This window comes from Coenobita brevimanus, chromosome 111 (assembly GCF_032717465.1).
Source record: "Coenobita brevimanus isolate Jiangsu-jjx chromosome 111, ASM3271746v2, whole genome shotgun sequence".
NCBI lineage: Eukaryota > Metazoa > Arthropoda > Malacostraca > Decapoda > Coenobitidae > Coenobita > Coenobita brevimanus.
This window is the reverse complement of record NC_137064.1, coordinates 11,284,716-11,309,814: the sequence shown is the minus strand read 5'-3', so window position 1 is coordinate 11,309,814 and position 25,099 is coordinate 11,284,716. Positions and strand designations below refer to the sequence as shown.

Below are 25,099 nucleotides of genomic sequence, written 5' to 3'. Positions count from 1 at the left end.
TACTTAGTGTGACTGGTAAAATATATGGTAGAATACTCATTGATAGGGTTAGGCATATGACAGAGGAGCTAGTTGGAGAAGAACAAGGGGGATTTAGGAAGGGAAAAGGGTGTGTAGATCAGATATTTGTTCTAAGATGTTTAGTGGAGAAGTATCTAGAGAAGGGAAGGAAAGTGTATGCTGCCTTCATGGACTTGGAGAAGGCTTATGACAGAATAGATAGGCAAGGTATGTGGAAGGTATTAAGAATATATGGAGTGGAGGGAAAATTGTTGAGTGCTGTGAAGAGTATGTACGAGGGAGCTAGGGTTACGGTGCGAGTGGATGGTGAGCTGAGTGAGTTCTTTGATCTCAGTGTGGGACTGAAACAGGGTTGTGTGATGTTTCCATGGCTGTTTAATATATACATGGATGGGGTTGTAAAGGAGGTGCAGGGTAGGGCAGTGGATGTGGGGGTGGCTCTAATGAATGAGGGTGAGATTTGGAAGCTTCCGGTGTTGCTGTTTGCTGATGATACAGTACTGTTGAGTGAAGATGAATGGGAGTTGCAAGGTTTGGTGAATGAATTTGGGACAGTGTGTAGGAAGAGGAATCTGAAAGTTAATGTAAACAAAAGTAAAGTTATGGTGTTTGAAAGGAATGAAGTCACAGAGTGTGCAGTGAGGTTGGATGGTGAGGATATGGAGAATGTGAGTGCATTCAAGTACTTGGGTAGTGTGATGAGTAAGGATGGAACTTTGGGGGATGAAGTGCGTGAAAGGGTACGGCAGGGAAGGAAGGTTGTTGGTACACTGAAAGCAGTGATGAGAAATAGGGAGGTGAGTATGGAAGTTAAGAAGTCACTGCATGATAGTATTGTGATCCCTACCCTGACGTATGGAAGCGAGGCATGGACCTTGCAAGAGGGGAACAAGTCAAGAGTGAGAGCAGTGGAAATGAGTTACTTGAGAGGAGCATGTGGAGTGACGTGGAGGGACAGGTTGACGAATGAAGAAGTGAAGGAACGCTGTGGGGTGGATGTGGATGTGGTTGAGAAGATTAGGAGAAATACACTGAGGTGGTTTGGACATGTGAAGAGAATGGAGAATGAAGGACTGACTAAGAGGGTGTAAGTAGGTGAGGTGGAGGGAGGGAGAGGGAGAGGTAGACCGAGGATGAGGTGGAGGGTTGGAGTTGAGAGGTATATGAGGGAGGGGGGGATGAGTTGGGGGGAGGGTAGTCAAATGGTGGGTGACAGAGTGACTTGGAGGCGTTTTGTCTGCGGCCACCCTTTGCGGGATTAGGGCGTCGGGCTATAGATAGATAGATAGATAGATAGATTTATCCTGACATATAATAATAGCGATTTATTATCATTATTGCTCCCTTTTAAATAATTATTTCCCATGTTTTCTTACTTTTTCCTGCATTTTCTTTTAGTTTTGATTCACAGTATGTTTTTAGCTGCACCTATTAGAGAAGTTAATGTGTTTCTGTATTGCTTAAATACTTTTTCATAGGATCGTGGCCACTTAGCATAAAGCTTCTGTAACTCATTTCTGTGTTTGATTTTTTTTTTTTTTTTTTTTTTTTGCTTGAGTTATGTAAGGTTTACCAACGTGTTTTTCTTTGAAGATATACAGTATTGTTTTAAAGGAAAATGTTTGTTGTACGGGTGCTGAAACGTCCTCTTATAAATGTCGTAACTGTCATTAACATCAGAATTATTCATCTGTAATTACCACTTGTAGTTAATAAGATCCATTTTAAAGGCATTTATAGAACAATTGTTAAGCATCTTTTTAGTCTTTGTTTTTCTGGGAGAGTAAGCATTACCATAGTTAGCTGAGAAAATACTGAAAACAGGGAAATGAGCACTGAAAGAAATGTAACATATACCACTTTCCTTATGGTTTTGCAAGAGACAGACAGACAGACAGACAGACAGACACCAGGGTGCTGAATCAAACAATATCTGACGGTATTTTGTATTTATTATTTGCTGGCCGATGTTATCTTGTGTCTGAAGGTGGGTAGGATGATGTGGCGTCCGCGAATGCTGACAGGAACAACAAGCACACCACACTAAAACAATGGCATCACAAAGAATACATGAGCAGAGCACAAGATAGAAGGTGGTGATCGTTTATAAGGAGTTAATATGAATGGTAATGAATCTCGCAAAAAATATAAGAGTAGAGGACAAGATAAAGATGAGAAGGTTACGATCGCTTATAGGAAGTGAGTCTGTGTGTAAATGAAGCCTCCAGTATTAAAACAGGTCAACTGGTTCGCGAGTGACTATTCCCTGATCATTAGTAAGCAGTTTACTTTGTAACAGAAAAAAAAAATCATGTTATATATTTCACGCCGTCTTAAACATCTTGTTATGAAATGCTTACTCTTGTCAGATAGACTTCACATTGCGATCATTTATTAACTATACTGAGATGGTAACATTAATTATAACACATCTACCTTTAGTAAACATTTAATGCATCAGCCTTGGGTGTGTAAGCCAGGCAGGGACTGGGTGTACAAAAGAGCGTAACAGACAGAAACTGCGTGAGGATAATAGACAACAGAGTACGCAGAAGACTGAACTACAGAATGAATATAGATATGAAAAAAAGCTGACAGTGTTACACAACGGTACAAAAACTGTATAAAATGTGACAATTAACAAAACATGGAATGGAGGGAAGTATCATAGAGGTCGAGGGACTAAACTCAGCCACTCATCATCTGCATGAATTCTGAAATAGAAATAATAAACGTAGTGAGCAATTATTGTCATACCTCAACAGTCCAACAGCACTTTCAAAACAATGATGTAATTCTAAACCCAACAAGTGGCGAAGAGTAGTTCAGTAATAACCAATCCTATCACAACATTTAAATACAGGAGGCCTGCCTACGCCTCTGCGTACTATTACATGAACGGAAAGTCTGCAGTTGCCTCTGGAAGATTCAAGCCCTTACGTACAGGGAAGTGTCCCTACCTCCACTTGTCATTTACCAACAATATTTCAGTGTTTCTGCACCAGCATCATCCTATTGTTCTTTTGTTTGCCAAAATAGGTGTTCCAAAAAATTTCTTTTTTCTAGAATTAGGAAATGAAGCGACACTGGAACTGAATATTTTACACTTACACTTACACACACACACACACACACACACACACACACACACACACACAAACACACACACATATATATATATATATATATATATATATATATATATCAGACAACAATATATATAAAGATAGAGCTGATATATGTATCTATATATATATATATATATATATATATATATATATACTTTAGCACTTAAAATATTAAGAATATTGTGATCAACAGCATATTTATTATTTCAAAAGTTTCAGAAAACGTCTCCATCATCAGTGGATCTAAAAGTTTAAAAGACAACAGCTTCAGAAAAAAATAATGAAATATACTCGTACTTTTCCTACACACATAACAAATTATCACAGGATAAGAAAACAGAGAGAGGTGATATAAAAGGGTCAAGTAAAATATAACAAACCCACCATGCCTGCTCTGTATTATTTATGCTATTTATTATGTATTGCACTGGACCCTCTTATATCACCTCCCTCTTAATTTTTTTTTTTTTAGTTTGTATAATGTATATTGAAAAAGTGGGTTTTATTATTTTTTCTGATATTCATTGTTGTCCTTTAAACTTTTAGATCCACTGATTGGAGACTGTCTCCGAAAAGTTTGGAATAATACAAATACTGTTGATCACAACCTTCGTAATACTTTTGGTGGCAAAACTATAATTCCTAAGAGGAAGATGTGTTGTCGATATATATATATATATATATATATATATATATATATATATATATATATATATATATATATATATATACTGTATGTGTGTGTGTGTGTGTGTGTGTGTGTGTGTGTGTGTGTATTTTCATGTATATTTAAATATATGCAGGTTAAGCAATACGTACAAAAGCACAGGATTGAAATCTGTATTGATGTATGTGAGTCTCTTCCCTGAAAACTGTCCCTGCGTCTCTTATTACATCACATAGTTATTTTGAAATGCAGTGTTCCATGCCTATACAGGTGAGCCTTGTTCGCTTCATGGTATGCCTCCAGACGGCTCTGTCTCCCACAGCATCTTGTCATGTCCACGAACCCTAAAATCCCTTATCTGAACGTTATTCCGTGTTGTCACTGCTTTGTCTACGAGGGCTTCCCCTTTATATTCAGATTCGTGAAACACTTCAACCACACCCTCACATAGTCTTTCCACACGTCCAGTTTTATCCATACCTCACTGACACATACAATATTCAAATGTCATTTAAATTCTACACAAGATAAACGGTCTCTCAATGTAGCAATATATGGCCCTCCTGCTATTCTCCTTGCAGTGTGTAGGTCTGTTTTCTTAAAACAAAAAGTGAAAGAACAGAAAGCTTGAAACCTGAAGAAACCCTTCTCTTTCTATGTAAGCTGAACAAACTACCCAAGTTTTTCTACAGTAGAGCATAACACTTATTTCACATGAAGAATGCATCTTCTTCGTGCGATGCGAGTCCATTTTTACACCCGCGTGTGCTTGGTGGACGGAGGTTATAATGGTGCGCAGTGCGCACGGTGTGTGTGTGTGTGTGTGTGTGTGTGTGTGTGTGTGTGTGTGTGTGTGTGTGTGTGTGTGTGTGTGTGTGTGTACATTATAGCTCGAGCAGTATTCATCTGGTTTTAACCAAATTCTGTGAAAAATTTAAAGGTCATCAAAGGGGGGAGGAAGCATTGTTTTTTAATAAGATCAAATATCAAGGTCACATGGTAAAGTCAGCTGTACCAGCTTTAATCTGATCCAGACTACACCTAATGGAAGGGCAGAGGGCAAGACAAGAACGAATGACGTTTATTTTTAGAAAAATTATTAGTTATAGGTCAAGATTACAGCGCAAGGCCGGAGTCTGAACATGTGTGAGTATTAGAAAAAAGTTTTAATGTGATTAGACCGAAGTTGGTTTGCTTCCTATTTTGTTTTTCAGAAAATAAGTAAAAGTCCAGGATCACATGGTAAAGTCAATTGAAACAGTTTTTATCCTTAGACCAATCTTTGTGAAACGGTTCAGACTAAAGCATAGATGAAGGGGGTTTTGTGAATAGCTCAAAAGCCAGAGTTATAATGAAAAACCAAAGATTAAGGCCAAGGTCAGGTTAAACTTTTTTTTTTATTTATACCAACCCCTATGAAAGTACTGATGGCAAGGCAAGGACTTACGATTCTACTTTAAGTACACACAGTCAATAGTCAGATTCACAAGGTAAGGTCTAATTTCGACTCGTGTTTGTGTGTGAACAAAACAACCAACGCAGTTTTGATCTTATGTTAAGCGGTTTTAGAGGAAGATTAAGAGTCAACCAAAAGGTTAACCAATTGTTTTTAGAACAATAACTTAAAGGTCAACACAGAAATGGAGAGGCCAACTTAAACAGTTTTAATCCGATGTAGATCAGCCTCTGTGAAAGGCTTCGAGGTAAAATATAATAAGAATGAAGGGATTCTGTTATAAAACCAGTCCAACAAAGGTCAAGGTCAAATGTTCAGTCTTATACCTCAAACTGTTTTGCTTCGATCTGGAGCAAATTTGTTGGAAGAACTGAGGGTCAACCATGGATGCAGACTCGGTGTTTGAACACCAGGTCAACGGTTAATTTCACATGGCAGGCTCAATATTATCACTTGTGATCCGACTTAGACTAAACTTAGGAGAAAGGTTGAGGACCATGGAAGACTGAAGTAATTCGATTATGAAAACAAGCGAAGGCTAAGGTCACAGGGCAAAGTCAAATACTCGGCTCTTCGAGCGATTGTAAACTGCAGATGTTGGACTTTGAGCGCTCTCTCTCTCTCTCTCTCTCTCTCTCTCTCTCTCTCTCTCTCTCTCTCTCTCTCTCTCTCTCTCTCTCTCTCTCTCTTGTCAGTAAGATATATCTGTACAATTTACTTTTATTTTCAGTTTACACACACACACACACACACACACACACACACACACACAGTGAAGCAGTTCTACCAATCTAACTCTTGCATGCGACACAAGGTTGTTAACTCTTCACCAATGTGCCACTGACCACCCTGCAAACCATAACCTTATATTCATTTCACCATTTTCATGCCCTTATACCGCCTGCCATCCCTCCACTTGGTCACTGGTTCCTTACACCCTCTTTGGTATCTGAAGTCATTACCAGATCAAGCTCATACAACAACTACAGTGACATCTGGGTCTTGAAATCCTTCGAGAATAATACGAGTACAGGGTGATTGACTACTCTGATGCCCCAGAATAAATTTAATATTTCCGTCATTATTTTACCGACATGTGATATTTGGTAATTACTGCCGTATTACATTTCATCTTTAATTACACCAAGTTCTGAAAGCGATCTCCATCACCATTTAATGATAACAGAGCCCGGTGTTCCACAGTGGCGAATTTTTGGTGCAATTTATCCATTCTGATGGCTGCATTCTCCCTAATAATAACTACTTTTTGCTAATGAACGGCACGAAGCTCGTTTTATTTAGGCCTTTTTCTCTTAAGATGGCTCAATGAATAAGAACAATAATGTTAAAAAATTGCGTTATATCAGGAGGGATGAAAACACGCTGTCAGTTTTCGGGTACGGCATCGTCACTGGACCAGTGCAATTGTCTGAGTGATGTTCACTTGGTGCTGCGTTGGTAGAAGAGTAGCATTTCATTTACGGCATATGTTTTCTTAAGCTCAAATGTTGGGAAGTTTCTCAGATACGGCATATGACTAACATACCCGTAGATCGAAGTTTGTAAGCACGGAATTTCACAGGAGTCCGTCCATTATTAATGGATATATTGGTGCTATTCTGAGACCTCAGGGTGTGAATCGCCCTGTATTATTATAACGTCATTATAAGCAGAAAAAGTTACAAAACTAAACCTCGATGTATTCCCACCTTTATTTTAAATGGTTTGCTTTCAATATCACCCATCCTTGCACATGTTTTGATTCAACATTGCCACACAAACCAGCCACTGTTCTATCCCCACTCTTTACCAACTAGAAAACCTCTTTGATCGCCCTATCAAATGTCTCAGGTCCACATAATGAAGGCAGATTTCTTTCTTCTTTCCTTGGAACGTCTCCGGAAGTTACCTGATTATGATGATAGCATCTACCGGACGCGTACCCGTCATTAATCGAAACTGTATCTCATCAAAATTTTCTTTCTCACAAACTCTGTTCTCCCATACCGTCCCAGCAACCTTCACTGTTTAGTCTGACAGTTTCAAACCCTTAAGATGACCGTGCTCGCGTTCACCTCCCTTCTCCTTATGAGTATTCAGTCACAGCCCATACACCACTGACCGGGCTAATGTATGGCCCGGCCTGCACTATATGTGCAGGGAATCTTTCAACGAACGAACGAACGAGTGTCATCTTTTAGAGCCACAGTAAGTTTGTCATTATCTTAATACCTACATCATCTGAAACATTCAACATTTTGGGAATCATCTTGAAACTCCTGGTCTCCTTATAAGTGTTCATTTCTCTGCCACCTTCTTCATACATTAGAATTTAACCAGAGGAGGACGGACTGTAGGCTTCAGTCTGTCTCTGTACTCGTCAAACTGCACGTTCAGTAGTCCCTATTCGAATAATGCTCCCATTAGGATACAAAAACCTAAACTGGCGGACGTAAAAAGATGTATTTCCAAACAATTTCGACCAAGAGTAGGTTCACTGAGGACGGTGACAGCTGTCGCCGAAACTTTGGAAATACATCTTTTTCTTTTGGCAGCATGGGTTTTTGTATCCTATTTCATGGTCACGTTAGTGTGACTCTTCAGCCAGCACTGCTCCCATTGCTGATTACGAGATGAATTTTGAATAAAGGATTTGTCCCGTATACCTATCCTTTTCAGCCCTTTCTGAGACACAATCATAATCGCCATCCATTTTTATCCACTCCACTCACCATCAAAGTCCAGGGTACCAGATCCATCCTCGTCAACCTCTTCAATGATACCATCCAGGTCTTCGTCTGTTAATTTATTGTCCAGTTCCCGCAGGATCTCCCTCAGGGTTTCCGTCGTGATGTACCCATTACCTGGAATAAAGATGGGACAATATTCTGATGAAATGTACAGTATTTTTCCAATTTCGATACCTTCAGGCCTATTTTTTTTTTTTACACTTGTAACGAGAGAGGGTTACTGTTCTACTCGGTGTGTGTGTGTGTGTGTGTGTGTGTGTGTGTGTGTGTGTGTGTGTAATTCACCGGGTCGGTCAAGATCACTTGATGGTCGTGATCGTCAGCATTTTACCCTCCCGGAAGGGAGCTGAGAGCTCATATAGTCCGATCTAAGGGCAAGGCTGTGACCTTCACACACCCACACACCCGTCCCCTTGCTCAAGGGGGACAGTAACCACCCACTTCTTCAGTGAAACTTTTCTCAACCTGAGCAAGGCGCGAACTCCCGTCTACCAGATGGCATGCGAGAACGTTACCACTGCGCCAGCGAGCGGTGTGTGTGTGTGTGTGTGTGTGTGTGTGTGTGTGTGTGTGTGTGTGTGTGTGTGAACAAAATAATTTTAAATGTTTCGATTCGACTTAGAGCAAACTTGGTGGAGGACTTGAATGTCATCTCAGAGACTGGTCACTTGTTCCAAAAAAACAAAAAAAATGATCAAGAGCCAACTTCACATGGCAAAGCTGGTTCAAGCAATTTTGAACCTATTTAAACCAATGTGGGTGGCAGAGTTGTGAACAATCAGTCAAAGATCAAGACCATACAACATGTTTAAAGGTTCGACCCAATAGCTCAAATTCAGTGATCATACGATTTCAACCAACCTTGGCGTAAGGGCTTAATGTCAAGCAAGGCTAAAGATATTCTATTTTGAGGGTAACTGATCAAAGTCCAAGGTCACAGGGCAAGTTCAACTGAAAAAATTTTGGTCTAGTTTGGACCAAACTAGGCTGAAGGGTTGAGGGTCAAACAAGGATGAAGCAACTAGATTTTTAAGACAACCGGACAAATGTCAAGGTCACGGGACAAAATAAAATGCTCGACCCTTAGACCAAATGCACTGTCTGATTGATGTGATCCTTCTTGTTTGTAAACTGATTTTTTTTTCTTTTTTAGTCATCTAAAATTACCTGATATTCACTTACCTTCTTTGTCATAGATCCTGAAAGCCTCCTTCAGCTCTGCTTTCAGTGCCTCTTCATCCTCTTCAACAAGGAACTTGGCGGCTAGCTGAACAAATTCGTCGAACTCCAGCTCTCCGGATCCTGGAGTGTGAAGGTGATGGCGAATGTGGTGGCGAAGGGGGGGACCAGTTGTGGTGAAGGTGGAGGGATAAAAGACCAACAAGACAGCAGGAGCGAGTGATGTGGCAGAGCGAGTTGGCAGCACCAGTGATGAGAAAAGTAAGTTAGATGGGTGTGATGCACAGGCGGAGACGCCTCGGCCCGGCTTGTTCACCAACACAACTATTCCTTACGTCTGCATATGCGGTCTTCCACAGTCATCATTTCTGATTGTATAACTTTTAATCGTGTATCAGTTACATGCATTAATAGATATATAAGAAAATCTTACTTCATTTTGAGAAAATCATTATATAATTTGCCATATATAATCAAGTATATGCAAAGAAACCTCATTGGTGATAGTAATTTCTTTATAATGCCGTGAGATACATTTCCTTATCTGCGACTATCGATTTATATCAGTATTACCGTTCGTATCTTCTGAATATGATCGTTACAAGGTTATATATATACACCAAGCTTCTATACAGCCGTAAGAAATAATTTAATGGCAGTCAGACTGATATTTTCTTGCTCACCGCAAGTAGCTCACACTTCGGGATAAGATGGTCATCATAGAGAATGTCAAAGAGGATAGCAAGGTTGTGGGTGGACATGTGGGCAGGCCGAGGGTCTCCGCACGGGAGGAGGAGGTTGCCAGGTCAGATGCTGATTTGTCATTCAGTACATAAGAATCAGAATAACTGTGGTTTATACGATCATCACACAATGCGTTTTCACCATGACCTAGGCACTGCATCAATATATCCAAGTGCAAACTTTGCCATTAATAAACATAATCTCTCTGTTGTATGCGATCCAAACGTACCGTCCTCATCAGTCTCTGAGATGACTTCCTGAAGATGCTTCTCAGAGATCTTGACACCCATCATCCTGAGGATAACACCCACAGTTTCCGGAGTGATGTACCCCTTCTTGTCAATATCGAAAGACTCGAAAGCCTTCTGCAGGGCTGAAAGTTCATTACAGTATATGGCTATTATAAGATTGGACAAGAATGGGGAGGCTCAGGCTGTTAACAAATGGCCCCCATAAATTAGATACATTGCGCAGACACACTCTTATCCTAGGTCAGCTAAATAAATAAATAAAGAAAGAAAGAACAAAACATTATCCTGCTAGCACTTTCAGAGTGTCGAGTGTATTAACAAAAAAGTCGTTGTTGCTGATCAGTCCTGGTGTGTCTGGCTAAGCAGACCCATCAATAACAGGTAAGCAGCCGCCCCTGCAGAATGATCCCGAGCAGTGAACCTATATGTTCCCTTGTGGATGGCAGAACCTCGCCACAACGATGCAAGCAGAAAATTGATGAGGTCTGGTTCCTGGATGGACGCTGCATTTGCGTCTCTCCACCCAGGTAGCAAAGGTACAATAGCAGGCTCCACAACATCCCATTATTTGGCTATATGTTTACCACCCAGCGCTGTAAAACGTTTCCTGGGTTACTGGACACCATTAGTCTTGTCACAGTGTATACAGCCACCGGAAGTGGAATGAAGAGTAATAAAATGAGACAGAACGGAAGAGAGGAGGGCAGACACAGAGACAGTATAATAAAGGTGAGGAAGAAGTAGGCGGTACTACATCAAGTGAGTGGAGGAATGAAAAAGTAGGAAGGTGTATCCCTTGAGACTGGAAAAAAATAACAATACCCGCGTAATCCCTACTTGCCGTAAAGGGCGACTTTGTAAATGGGGAATGCTTTTTGAAACTATTCCTCAGTAGAAACAAAGAATTATTATAAATGCTATTGTCATAAGCAGATTTGTACCTCCTAAAACACAGGTGAAAACATTAGCAATACGAAAATGAGATCAGACAGGAATGTTTCACGTCTCTTCAGCCCTTATGGATATGGAAAATAATACAGTGTAATCATAAGAATGATATGCAGTATACAGATCTTGCATACTGAGCTCCTACCAGAGTCATTTTATTTTTATGTCACAAGATCCAGATATAGCATCTGAACCCAGATGAAACTATGAATCTATTACAGCAACAGGAACAAAGGGATGAAGTACGACCAGGTGTTTGTGACTGCAGCTTCCTCCCTGGCCACCTCATATCGGCAGCGACCGTCGCTTCACCAAACAAGTTAATGACAGGAGTGGCTGACCAGGGACGTTCAGACGATGGACAGGAGCGCACCACCTCCACTCGGGCAGCCTAGCACATACTAAGCATCGGAGTCGCTAGAATTTGAGAAGTCATGGATGCAGTGCCACATCTACAAACAGAGATGGTGAGCAGACCACGAGGGGATGTTATACGTTTTTCAGGAAATTTAACTAAACATGCCATTAACTGAATCATTCATATTTGTAAATGAGAAGTGTGACAAGATGAGTGAATGACAGGGCAAGGGTGTGCAGAAGTAAGAGTGCAAGCGGCAGTCAAGCTGAGAAGAGAATAGGCTATAATTGAGTGTGCCAGTATAATGTGAAGATATAAAATTAACATTACAGATGACGATGAATCATCATGAGTGTTACAAAGCTTGTAAACGCATCTGTGATGAGGTGTTCGTGTAAGAATGAGTAGTGATGGTGTGAAGGGGTGTTACCGAGAGTTAGTAGCATGAAAGGCCACAGAGGTCGGTTTGTCAGTGTGAATGTGGTAGAGTTAAGCGTGCGACAGCGCGAGTGACAAGTGGTGTGAGAAGTTTGAATGGCAAACTAGTTTATATTTTCCAAGCTAGATGAGTGTGCAAGTTGATTGTATCTAGTATATGAAATGAGTGTGACACGGTGGGGTTTTTGGGGCGAATATCTGGATAAAGTGTATGTGATGAGAGTGTGGGAGTACTTGTGGCAGAATTAGTCTTGCTAGGTGGATGAACTGTACTCCGTAAAATCTCGAATGTTTGGTTCTTGTTGTTGTTTATGTTGATGTTATTGTTGTTGAAAATCCCGGTCTGTCAGCCGAAGAGACTCATCAACTACAGGCAAGCAACCGCACCTGTTGGCCCGTCCCGTTTAATGAACTGATGTTCCCTTGCAGCAGACAGTGAGGCTTTGGGAAGGTTGTGGAGGTGTGCTTTCAGGATGGACGTAGCTTTTTCGTCTCTCCATCCAGTTAACAGGGGCACCATAGTAAGTGCCACATCACCCCGTTAATTAATTATTTGATTATCACCCAGCGTGATAAATGGTTTCTTGGGTTGCATAAAACCATTAGGCTTGTCACAGTGTAGAATCACCTGAAGTGGAAAGGAGCTAATAAAAGGTGACAGAAAGGATGGGAGAAAACAGGAAGAATGAAGAGAAGACACAGAAAAGTATCATAAGAGTGGAAGTAGATGTAGCCAGCACTACATCAAGTTAATGGATGATGAATACTCCCACCTACCACCTCGTGTAATTGGTAAATTATGTAAAGTCATTGTACAGAATGCGTGTCCAGGGGCAATGAGCATTGATGGCTGAAGCGGCGAGTGGCAGGGCGTACGTAGAGTGTGCAAGGGTGTGTTGGGTAGGTGCAGCAAGGTGTGTGTGTGTGTGGGGTGAGTGTGACATGGTGTGTGTAGAATGAGTCTGACAGGATGTGTGTCGCGTGTGTGGTAGGGATTGTGTAGGATGAGTGAAGTCTGAGTGTAGCAGGATGTAGGGTGTTTGATAGGGTGCATGTAGATTATGTGTAGTGGGAATGTGGCAAGGTGTATGTAGGGTGATTGTGGTAAGGTGTGTGCAGGGTGAGTGTAGCCGGAAGAGTAGAACTAATGTGGCAGGATGCGTGTAGCATGTGTGTGGTTGGGCGCGTGTAGCAGGATGAGAATACTGAGTGTTAGGCAGGACGTGTGATAGGTGTATACTCGTATAGTATGTATAGAATATGGCAGGGTGTGTGTAAAGTGTGACCGGGTATGTGTACGGGTAGTATGCATGTGGAAGGGTGTATGTACAGTGGGTGTGGCAGGGTTAGTATAAAATGGAGTAGCCTGCGAGAGGAACAGTGGCAGATCAAGCTCAAGTGTTTATTAAGTGGCTGATCATTGAGTTGACCATAAAATCCATCTTGCCTCTCCCACGCGGTATAGCGTATTTGCAGCAATAAAAGCACAAAGGTACACCCGGCTAAAGTATTTATAAAACATATCAAACGAAATACTAGCATGAAATTAAGTAAAAAAATTAATTACGAACTGAATGTAATTAGCGGTGGTCTTAAACAAAATTTCAAGCTTTAATGTGAAGAAGAGCTTAATTTGTTTCCTACTACTGTTCATGTACGTTTTATGTTTATTTGCATCAACAAAATATTGTTTTTTTTCCGAAGCGGGGACACTCCGCCTCCTTGGGTTTTCCCAAAGCTATTGCGAGTGTCCGGAGCGAGGATGATTGTGCATAGGGTTCGGCGTGCAGGGTGTGAATGAAGATGAGGGTGGCAGGGTGTGGAAAAGGGTGAGCACAACATGCCACACTGCCATCACCTACCAGAGATTTGATCAGCATCAAGTGTGTCCTGTAATAACGGTAGAGAGTCAGTGGCAGCATTTTACGCCTCATACTCCTACCCAGCCTATGTACCATAACCCTCGCACTCGTAGGGTAGCAATTTCAGGCTCACAGCGCTTCATAACACTTCTTCCTCGGCGATTTATACGAGTATTGTATATTACACTTTGGTACTCGCTTACATGCAAACATTATATTTCAGTTCTGACGTATTTCACGTTTAACATAAAATGGAATATTTAATGTGCAATATCCTGAGGTAAACTGATAAGGAAGATGTGGTATGGACACCATTAGCCTCGCACTCATAGTCTTACTGTAGACTTTTGGGCTGGCAACACACAAGCTAACACAATAAAGCCAAATGAAAATAGAAAGCATGCCGAAACTTAGGCATTTGAAAAATGTTAAAATTGTGCATGTGTGGTAATTTTACATTATATTGATACTGATTAGCAAACTTTAACAAATTTTTAGCAAATCTAGAAAACATGATAAAGACTTTTCTAAGTGGGCTCGTATGTATGGAGCCTTTCCACGCCTGTCCAGGATGTTTAAGCCTCAGAATGACTTCAGTAAAATTATATGAAGCAAACCAGAGTCCCTGTTTTTTTTTTTTGTTTTTTTTTTTCCAAGAAATATTGAGATTTTTTTTTTTTTTTTTACTGTATATGAAGAGATTTTGCATTAGTGATTATTAAACATTTAATAAAAAATGTCTGACAGTCATACTAACCCTGATGACAATATGAACAGTAAGGCATAATATAACTAGTTTGTATTCCACTAGCTATATTGGGGATTACTGCAATATGAGTGACTGATTTGAAAAGACAGAATTAAAGAATATGACAAACAAAACAACTCTGAATAATGATAATGTAAAATACTGCTCGTGTTGTCTACCTAGATATGTGGGAAATGTTCTAAATGTATTGTGCACAACTGAATGGTTAACCTACAGACTAGAAGTGTGGCAAACACGATGTCTCTAAAAATAAAATCTAAAGCATCCAGAATCAATTTTAATTTGCTTAGACACGAAAGATTTTTTTGATTTTAGTACGAATTATTACAATAAAAACACAAAAAGTATTGGAAGGCTTAGAGGAATAATGGTCTAGGAATTATATGGACAGAATTTTGCTAAGCACGTTAAACATATTAACCCTTTCAGTACCAGCTATTATTCGCAAGTTATGAACTCATCTGGAAGAAATAAAAAATGAAAGGTTAGGAGATAATGATGGTTTCTAACCCTTTCAGTACGAGTAACCACTTCTAAACTGAATAGGATCATTTAAAGAATAGGATACTCAAGGCTTCATCACACTGAAGGAATTAATCAGTAAAAACATAAGCACTGCAAGAAAGCAAGAGGAGGCAAACAACTGGTGAAACAGCTGTGAGAGTGTACGCCGGGTGCAGCCACGTCAGAGCGGTGCAGAGCTGGCTAATTACAGACGCTCACAATGTTGGCTCCTGTCCTGCACTGCTTCCCTCACCCTCACCCACTTTCACCCTTACCCATATTCTCATCCTCGCCCACACTCTCACCTTCACATCCACTTTCTCTCGCCCACACCCACATTCTCACCCTCAACATCTCACTTGCTCGCTCATCTTTATCTTCATCCCATACCTTCACCCTCGCCCTCACCTCACCTTCACCAATATGCACTTAAATGCCACCCTCCCCCCCCTAATATTCATCCTCATTCTCACCCTCACCCTAATCCTCACTATTACACTTATCCTCAACCTCACCTTCATCTTCACCCTTATCCTCACCCTCACCCTCACCTTCCCCTTATATACTCTGATCCTCATTCTTACACACTCTCGCCTTCAATCTCATCCACTTATCACCACACTTATTCTCTTTCACTCTCGCCTTCCGCTACTCCCATCGTCACCATCATGCATGTTCACTTTCACCCTTGCATTCTGTTAGCCTAACTAATGGGCATCCATATTCTTCCACACTCTTCCTCTTTCACCAACAGTGATCTTCACTCACCCTTGTACTCTCCAACCCTCAACTCCATCTTCTAATCCTCTTGCTAACCTTCTTTCTTTCTGATCGTCACTGTTACAATTTTTTTATAACCACTCTCGTCCACACTCATCCTAGCTCACACTGTATTATTCACACCCACACTCCTAGCTCACCTTCACCGACACCCACAGTCACACCCATGCTCATACCCTCGCCCTCACTCACACTTGAACCTTCACTCACACCCATACTCACCCAAACCACTATTTTCACACACACACACACACACACACACACACACACACACACACACACACACACACATCTTATCCTCACCCTCACCCTTTCCCACATCCTCAGGTCCATTCTCGTCTCTTGCATTCACGCTTATTCACATCCGCATTCTCATCCTCAGAAATTCACCCACATACAGGGCAACTCCACGTACCCTCAGCAAGGAAAAAAAAAAAAAAAAAAAAACACCCTTGTGATAATGTGGCATACGGACCAAGAATTAAAAACCATAATCTTCTGAGATGAAAGTTCAGCACTATAAAAAAAATAGTACTGAACTTTTTTTTTTTAACAGTGATCATTTAGAAATCTACCAGACCCAGGGGTGCAGTTTTTCTTTCTGATTTTAGGGTACAGTTGCGGTTAATAAGTTCTTTACATCGAATGGAAACTGCTTTAATAGTTGCTGAGAGCTTGCCAGATTCATCAGAAAAGTAGGAATCGCATTTAAGTCCTGTGGTTTGGTATCCCAGAAGTGTTAAGGCATACTGATCAAGATGATATACTGGTACTCCAAGCAAACACACTCCACGTACACAAACACTCCACCTACACAAACATCAGCTACACAAGCACTTCAAGTACACAGTCTCTCTCTCTCTCTCTCTCTCTCTCTCTCTCTCTCTCTCTCTCATTTTTTACCGTCGGAAGATAGGTGATGAAATTCGAATATCGGCTGATGTAAGCATTTTGAAATGAAATGTTGATAAATTTCAAAGTTTGTGGGGGGTTTTGTGTGTATATTACGGTAATTTACGAACAACGAAAAGACTGGTTAACGTATGAAGTAAATCATGATATTACTACCCGATTCAGGGTTCACACAAAATACCTTTAGGAAGATGATTAACCGTGAACATGATTTACAATGCAGACAGTACTGATCCTGCATGTAGCACGCATAAAAAGGTGTGGGATTAATGACTGCTGACTGCACGGCGACTATTACGACAGAAAAACTTTTTTTTTTTTTTTTTTTTTTTTTTTTTAGCAAGTTACAACCCTCCCTTAGAATACGGCACAAAACAGTAGGACTCATAGTGTATCCGGGACCCTAACTATATTGCTGGTAAATAGGAACATAGAGGCACAAACTTTGCCCAATAGTCTGATCAACTCGGGAACCGAACCTCAAATGTTCCACTTGTGGAGTGATCGTGCCAACCATTACACCAACCATTACACCCAGTCAGATTATCTTTAATGCATTGCTAAATATCGTATTTGTCCGCTGGATCTTTGTATGGGATGAGAAACAAGGATAACTGCAGTAGAAATCTGACTGCTAATTGAATGGTGACCACCACAACCAGCTAAAAATCAAATGTACAGTGAGATTTATGGCCGGAGGGAATATTAAACAAACAGTGAGTAGGTATAGAACAAAGCCAAAGTCTGTAATGATATTTTTTTAATCACTGATGACAAACATATCCGACCTCTGTGTCTCATTGTTGACCAGACTGCACTGTATGATGCAGGATAATCGCATCCACTAGGTGTTTCGTAAACAACCATCAAAATTTGAGTGCTTGCTTGCACCTTCGCTCACTCATTTCTAATAGTAAGTTTGTAGACTCAACAATCAACAGTGAGGCAGTCGAAATAACAGTGAGTTTTAACATTTAATTTTTATAGACACAAGTAAAATCGGAAACTTGCAGAAACATAATTTCTGCACGCACTTCTTTTGTGGCTACATGTGCGGGCGGGATTATACTCGGTAGCTGACGGTGACCAAGTCCCGAAGGAGGTTTTCTAGCACATCTTCCTTAGCGATTTATTCTGCCTACTAATTATTAATATCTTGCATAATCTATCAATGAAAGAGGGAAAAATGCGTTCATAAGTAAGCAGTGAGAGATTATGCACGTCTCATATGCAAAATAAAAATGACAAGAATATATGCTAAAAATCCTCCAAGTCTACGAGAATACGGCCGAACATGTCCGCCTTCCCACCTGTCACACCAGATTCACGGTGACAAAGAAAACGACATTCCCTCTTGCCACCGGACGTCTGTAGGGCTCGTGAGAAACTGCAGACCCATCCATTGCCAGACGCCACGTATCCCAAACGGGGTGGTCAAGGGCTCAGAGTTAACTGTTTTACAGGGAGGGGCACTAATCCTCCACCAACCCCACTTGACACGTAGGGATGCCAACAGCATCTGTTGTTCCCAGGCGGTCACCCATCCAAGTACTAACCAGACCCAACGTTGCTTAACTTCGCTGTTCGGACGGGAAGCGGTGTACTCAACGTATTCGTAAATATTCTTGAGCTCAACTTGTGTTCAAAAGCAATGGTTTATGGATTTCTCTTAACTCATTTGGCTACGAGGCACATCATAACAAAACTAGTTAATAATAACGTTAAGAAAACAACTGAATCAAATTACTTCTCATAGTAATTCACTGCTATGGAGACATATTTATTGCAAGAATTAATTAAGATCCTTTGTGCATACGCACCCTAAAAGTTGATTTGCTTTCAAAGCAGACAATTTGTGACGAACGAGGGGCCAAGAAAAGTATAGGTAGAAGAAAAGAATTAAACTTGAGATATTTATGTCTGTATGACTGACCATTGCGTGGGTGTAGTTGGGTGTGTGGCAGGAGATGCGGTGGTTGTTGCGGCGGGCGTGGGCACCTCTTAGCTAGTGACACCCTCGCCACCCTCCCTTGCCTTTTATTTCTAACTATTTTCGCCTGACAACCTCCTGCCATGACAAACTCCTCCCCCCTCCCCCCATCACTCCCTCCACACCACCCTCCCTCTCATCTCCACCTCATCACTTCCTTCCCTCCCTTTCTTCCCCCTCTCCCCTTCCTTTCCCCCTCTTTCTCTCATACTTCTCTCCCCTGTACCCCACGTTTCTTCCCTTCTGTCCCTTACTTACATCCCTTTTTCTCTATCCTATTCTCTTCTTCCTCTAACCCTCCCTCTCCCCACCCTCCCCTGCCCTGTCCTTCCCTCTCCCTTTCCCCCCACCCCCCTTTTCCCTCCCATTACTTCCCCTCTCCTCCCACTTCCCTCACCCCACTCCACCCACCTCTCTCCCCTGTCCCCACAGTCCCCTTTCCCTCCCTCGCAGTGGCACCAGGGGAAAGCATGCATCCTCCCCGACATGTCTCACTTTTTTTTTTCCTCTCCCCCAGGGTCTCTCTGGTTCCTCTCTGGCATCTCCTTACGCTCACCATCACATCCACTTCTTTGTTATACTCCTCTCTCCTGTTCTTCGCATCATCCATCATTTTTACTTGATTGTCTCTTCTTCTACATTCTGAGTCAGTAGTTCCTTTGCATTGTCTTGGAACGGTCAAAACCTAATGAAATCTTGGCAAACTATCAGTAATATTAGCTTGCCAACATTTCCACAGGAATGAGGGATGGTCTCCACACAGTTACACTACACAGACATATCTCAGTAAAAGTTCCCAAGATGATTAGTGACGAATTATGTAGATTTATTCTGATTCGTTGGCTGGATGACTTCTGAGATTTAAGAACTTAGATGTAGACAGCTGATAGGGCCTCCGCCGAGGGAAGTGAGCTGATACAGTTTATTATATATAAACTTAATTAAGAGAGACAAAATGTTACTGTAAACTGGGTGACAGGAGGACATGAAAACTAGCAGAATTCATTACTTGTACCTACGTCTAGTATCACTGCATCATCACACTGGCGCTCGTTTTAAAAGCTGACCTTGCTATGTCCAATCAGCTTACATTTTTTTTTTTTTTTAATAGTATATTTTCTGCAGTTCCAATTTTCCTGTTTTTGAAATAAATAAATTTTCAGTATAAATACTGTAGTTTGAGGGTAACTGTAGGCTTAGCTTGGCATTTCTTTTGGTTTACCTAAATTGCAGGGGGGGAGGTGAATTACATAAGATACCCCCCACGGATCAGTTGTAGGAAGGGACATATTCCCCCATCCCTCCTCACAAGGATTTACTCTCATACCAAAGGACATTACAAGAACATAATATCCCATATTTTGCCTCCATATAGTTTGACCTTTGACATTATAAATTCCTTTAAAAGGCCTGAATAGAAAAAAAAAGTGTCCAAAGGTATTTGCCCAAGGAGCAATTTGCCTAGTCTGAAACTAACTGGTGAAGAAATAAAGGAATGGCAACAAACTGAGAAGTCTTTCAAAGAAATGGAAAGAAACTGCGCAGACACAGTAGGTCTTCACCATAGAGCCGAGATCCAATCATTATCTTGCTTCATTAATTCAAATCTCCAGTAACAGTGGTATTAACCTTGACACTGTTTCCCATTTCACCACCTTTGTTCTGTCCTTCCCCTTTTTTCCATGATTCCTCATGTTGTGTAACTGTCCCGTTCAGCTTCTTTTCCTTTCCACTTCCTTTACTTCTCTTCCCACTTCACTCCCCCCTCCGTTTCAGCTTCCCTCTCCTCCCCCTCCTCCCCACTCTCTCTCCTGTTATGAGTCCCTCCTCCCCACCCATTCTCTTCCTACGATTCCCCTCGCTCCAACTCTTCTGTACTTACCCTTCACCCAACTCTTCCCCGCCACCTTACCTCCCTACTTTCTTACACTTCCTTTCACCCTACATCACCTCTCTTTCCCATTTACTCCACCCATTTTCTTCCATCGAACCTAATCTTCCTATCTATTCTACCCCCCTCTTCTCCACTCCTCCCTCCATTCCTCCACCTTCTCATCTTCCTCTCCTCCTCCATGCCACCTCCCACCCCCCTCCATCCCAACTCCCTTTACCCCCTCCATCCCATCTCCCTCCCCTCCTCATACCATTTCCCTCACCCTCCATCCAATCTTCCATTCTCCCCCCACCCCAATATTCCTTTCCCTCTCCCTCTTCATCCCATCTCCCTTTCCCCTCCATCACATCTCTCTCTCCCTCCTCCATTTCATTTCCCTCCCTCCTTCCATCCCACCCCCTTCTCCCCCTTTACGCCACCTCTAGTTTCCTTAATCTCACCTTACCCCACGTCTTACCCTACACCAACATTTTCTTCTTCCTCACATTTCACTTCTCTTCCTTTCTGCTCGGCTCCCCTCTTCCCCGTTCCCACTCCACTCCCTCCACACACACACACACACACACACACACACACACACACACACACACACACACACCTACGTTGTCGTGTAGCTGATTTCTCCCTGACTATTTATAAGTGCGAGTAAGGCAGGTAGGCAGGCACGGGTTTTAGGTAGCACAGGAGGCTGGGAGAGAGCGTAAGCAGAGAGACAGGCAGGAAGGGGTGCAGGCAGTCCAAGAGTGCCGTGAGTGAGGTAGGCGGTGAGACAATGAGGGCAGAAAGGGGTAGGCCAGAAGACAGGTAACTCCAACCCGATTGTTTGCAACGACCAGAAGTTATTTATCCTCTGATTAGGGGAACCTCTCGTACTGAAGGGGCTGATGAAGGCTGTACATAACCGCTAAACTAATGACGTTCTTTCCATACCTGAATATAAGTCTGTAAGTAGCGAGAATTAAATGAAATATATCCCATCGTAGTGAAGTAGTTAAGGTAGAAGAGGAAACAGTCAACAGAAGTAGATGGCGGGAGTGAGGTAGGTAGTAAGAGGGCGAGACGGAAATGGGGGAAGCGAAGTAATAAAAGGTAGGAATGAAAGGAAGTTAATTAAGGACAAGAAATGCATTAAAGGTAGTCAGGGGTGAGGCAAGCATGTGTGGTATAGGTGTGAGGCAGGGGCTGAGGCAGGAGTGCTGTGGTGATCAGGCAGATGTAGCATGGTGAAGGCGAAAAGCAGAGATGGAGAAGTGAGGCAGGCAAATGTGATGGAGTAATGAGGCAGGCATGTGTTGTATGGAGGCTTTGTTCTTCCTTTACTCCGATCTATCTGACTGAGAAGACCCATCGACCACAGGTAAGTAACTGTTTCCATGGGGCCGTCCGATAGGTACAGTACATACAATACATATACCGTGCATGAATGCGGCGCCGCCTTGTGCTAAACATCGTTTCACTAGGGTTGGATCAGGGTACTTCCTACTGCAAGGTACAGGGAACTGTGAGGAGGTTTGGCTCCCGGGTGGGCGCCTCAGCTGCTCTACATAAGGTGTACAGCGCCACCACTTGAAGGCTGATCGCCCGCGCCTGGTGGAGGGGTGAAGCAGGCAAGTGTGGAGGAGGGGTGATGAAGGCATATGTGGTGGAGGAGTGAAGCAGACATATGCTGCGAAGGGCTGAGGCAGGCATGTGTGGTAAAGTGAGGCAGATATATGAGGAGGAGGGACGAGGCAGGCAAACGTGGTTGAGGGATGAGGCAGGCATTTGTGGCGGAAGATCAGGCAGGCATGTGCGTAAAGGCATGAGACAGGCATTTGTGGTGGAGGGTTGGTTAGGTATATGTGGAGAAGAGATGAGAGAGGCATGGGTGGTGGAGGAGCAGTCAGGCATGTGTGGCAGAGGGAAAGGCAGGTATGTGTGGTAGAGTGGTGAGGCAGGCATATGTGGCAGAGAGGTGAGGCACGTATTTTTGGTGGAGAATAAAGACAAGCATTCGTGGTCGAGGATAGCAGGAGTAGTAGGAGCAGTAATAGCAGTAGTAGTAATAGTAGTAGTGGTAGTATTAACAGTAGTAGTAGCAGCAGATCAATCCCGGTATGTCTGGACGAACAGACCTATCAACCACAGGCAAGCAACAGCCTCTACAGGGATATACCGTGGACTATACCAGTGTTTCCTTGGGGTACACAGCGCCTCATCACAACGAGGCGAGGGGAAGAGTGTGGGGGTTTAGTTCAAGGATGGATGTCGTATTTGCTTCTCTCTATTCATTTAACAAAGCCAGCCACCATATGAGCCTCCACATCACCACGTTATTTGTTTATATGGTTACCACCCTGCGTTGTAAATGGTTTGTGGTTAACAGGAACCATTATCATTCAGTTTAGAGTCACCTTAGAAAGAAATAGGCAGCACTACATCAAGTGACTGGATGATAGCCTAGTTGCCACCACCTACCATCAAGTGGTGGAAGGTAAAGCAGGTATGCGTGGTACAGGGTGAGGCAGATATCCGGTAGGGGGGGCGGGGTTGCCGGAATGCCGTAAGCATGGAGGGAGGCCGGGGCAGACAGTGAAGGGAACAAGGTATTGGAGAGGGAGACAAGGGTAGCCAGCTAATGGGAGGGAGGAAAAGATAGTAAACAGAAACAGAGGGATGTAGGCGAAAAGGAAGGGATAGACAGGGAGGGAGGGAGGGAAAAATGGAAGGAGGTAGACAGGAAAGGAGAGATGTAGGTAGAGAGACATGGATAGGTAGATAAGAAGATAAAGTAGGAAGAGAGAAAGAAAGAGAGTAGGAGGGGGGAGGAAGGGAGGAAGAAGGGGGGAGAAAAATTTATGTAGGTAGAAGAGAAGGAAGGTGGCCAGAAAGGGAGGGAGGTAGTCAGAGAGGAAGGTAACTAGGCAAAGAGTGAGAGATGGAGATAGAGACGGATAGATGGAGGCCAAGAGGGAGGGAGGTAGAAAGGGAGGGAGGGTGGTATTCGGAGACAGAGGATGGGAGGCAGAGAGAGAGAGAGAGAGAGAGAGAGAGAGAGAGAGAGATACACACTGAAAGACAGACAAACAGAAAGTGGTGAGGGATATAGGACGAGAGGGAGGGAAGTACGAGAGAAAGAGGGAAGCTGACATGTAGGGAAGGAGGTAGGAGGTGAAGCAGGGTGAGAGATAGAGGAAGAGGGATACAGGAAGAGAGGTAGGGAGGTAGGCAGAGAGGGAGGGAACTAAGCAGAGAGGGGAGAGAGGGAGGCAGAGAGGCAAGAAGTTAGGATGGGAGGAAAAACTGCAGTAGCGGTAGGCAGACAAAGGGGGTGGGTGAAGGAGAAGAAAGGAGATAGGCAGAGGCGAGGAGGGAGAGGAAACTATTTAGGGAAAGCCAGCAGGAGGTATGACAGTCAGGGGGCCTAGCGAAGAGAGAGAGAGAGAGAGAGAGAGGGGGGAGGGGAAAGAGGGTTGAATAAGTGTAATGGGAGAGTAACCTAAGAGAGGAGGATTAAAGGATAAGAGAGGGGCAGTAGGGTGGCTTAAGAGAATGATATATGAAGGGTAAGATGCGAGGCAGAATTATAGAGGATGGAGAGAGAGAGAGAGAGAGAGAGAGAGAGAGAGAGAGAGAGAGAGAGAGAGAGAGAGAGAGAGAGAGAGAGAGAGAGAGACAGACAGACAGACAGACAGACAGACAGAGACAGAGACAGAGACAGACAGACAGACAGACAGACAGCGTTAGATGAAGGAAGTTATCAGGAAAAAGTCATATGTTCCAGTCACACTAATATAACCGTTCCTTTCTGGCTGATCCAACTGAATGAAATGACAACAATGGCTCAAAAAACTCGCCTCCTAAAAGCTGAAGCAACCTGGACCTATTGCTGTATTCTCCAGGAGAGGAATTCTAACTCCTCTGTGTAATGTATTCAGTTTAATACACCTTACTATGGTCGGGTATATTATTTATGGTTTTGAAGGCCTGCATACTAATTTATGCATCAATAAAATAAAATCGAATACTAACCCCTTGACAAGGAGGACTTTAAATTTTATTAGTGCTAATTTTCACGATTTTCTTCATCCGACATCGGCTCATTTTATATAATGTTACCTGCAGGTGGCTCTTCAATGGTTAATAAGGCAAATGATTTCTTGTAGCCCAGCTTACAATTTACTGCATTGGAAATCAGCAGCAAAGTCTGATAGACTTTTCATTGTGTGTTGGGTTAAGGCACACCAACCGGATATGACTCATTAGAAATAATATCCGAGGGGCTGTTGACGTGTATGGCTCACAAACTGCTGTTCTAGGGTAATGCAACTACGCACTCTTACCTTTAATCTCTGCATCAAGTACCCAGACCCCGAACTCTTGCACACTTGGCTAGATTATAGACAGACGGATAGGTATGACTCTACTTGACCCCTTCATCACAGGACATCCCTCTTAAACTGAATAAA

The 25,099-nt window shown here is 42.5% G+C and overlaps 1 protein-coding gene and 1 pseudogene across 1 annotated transcript; both read right to left on the bottom strand.

Annotated features, from left to right (window-relative positions):
* Window positions 1–1,961: 1,961 nt before the first annotated feature.
* On the bottom strand, window positions 1,962–18,776 carry LOC145417732 (troponin C, isotype gamma-like). The gene is made up of 5 exons (XM_080286332.1): window positions 18,701–18,776; window positions 10,175–10,318; window positions 9,205–9,324; window positions 8,005–8,136; window positions 1,962–2,735 (listed from the first exon to the last, which is right to left on the bottom strand). Exons 2-5 carry the CDS (start codon window positions 10,236–10,238, stop codon window positions 2,710–2,712), a joined length of 342 nt encoding a protein of 113 aa, XP_080142458.1. The 5' UTR covers window positions 10,239–10,318; window positions 18,701–18,776; the 3' UTR covers window positions 1,962–2,709.
* On the bottom strand, window positions 18,275–18,388 carry LOC145417910 (5S ribosomal RNA; annotated as a pseudogene).
* Window positions 18,777–25,099: the final 6,323 nt, after the last annotated feature.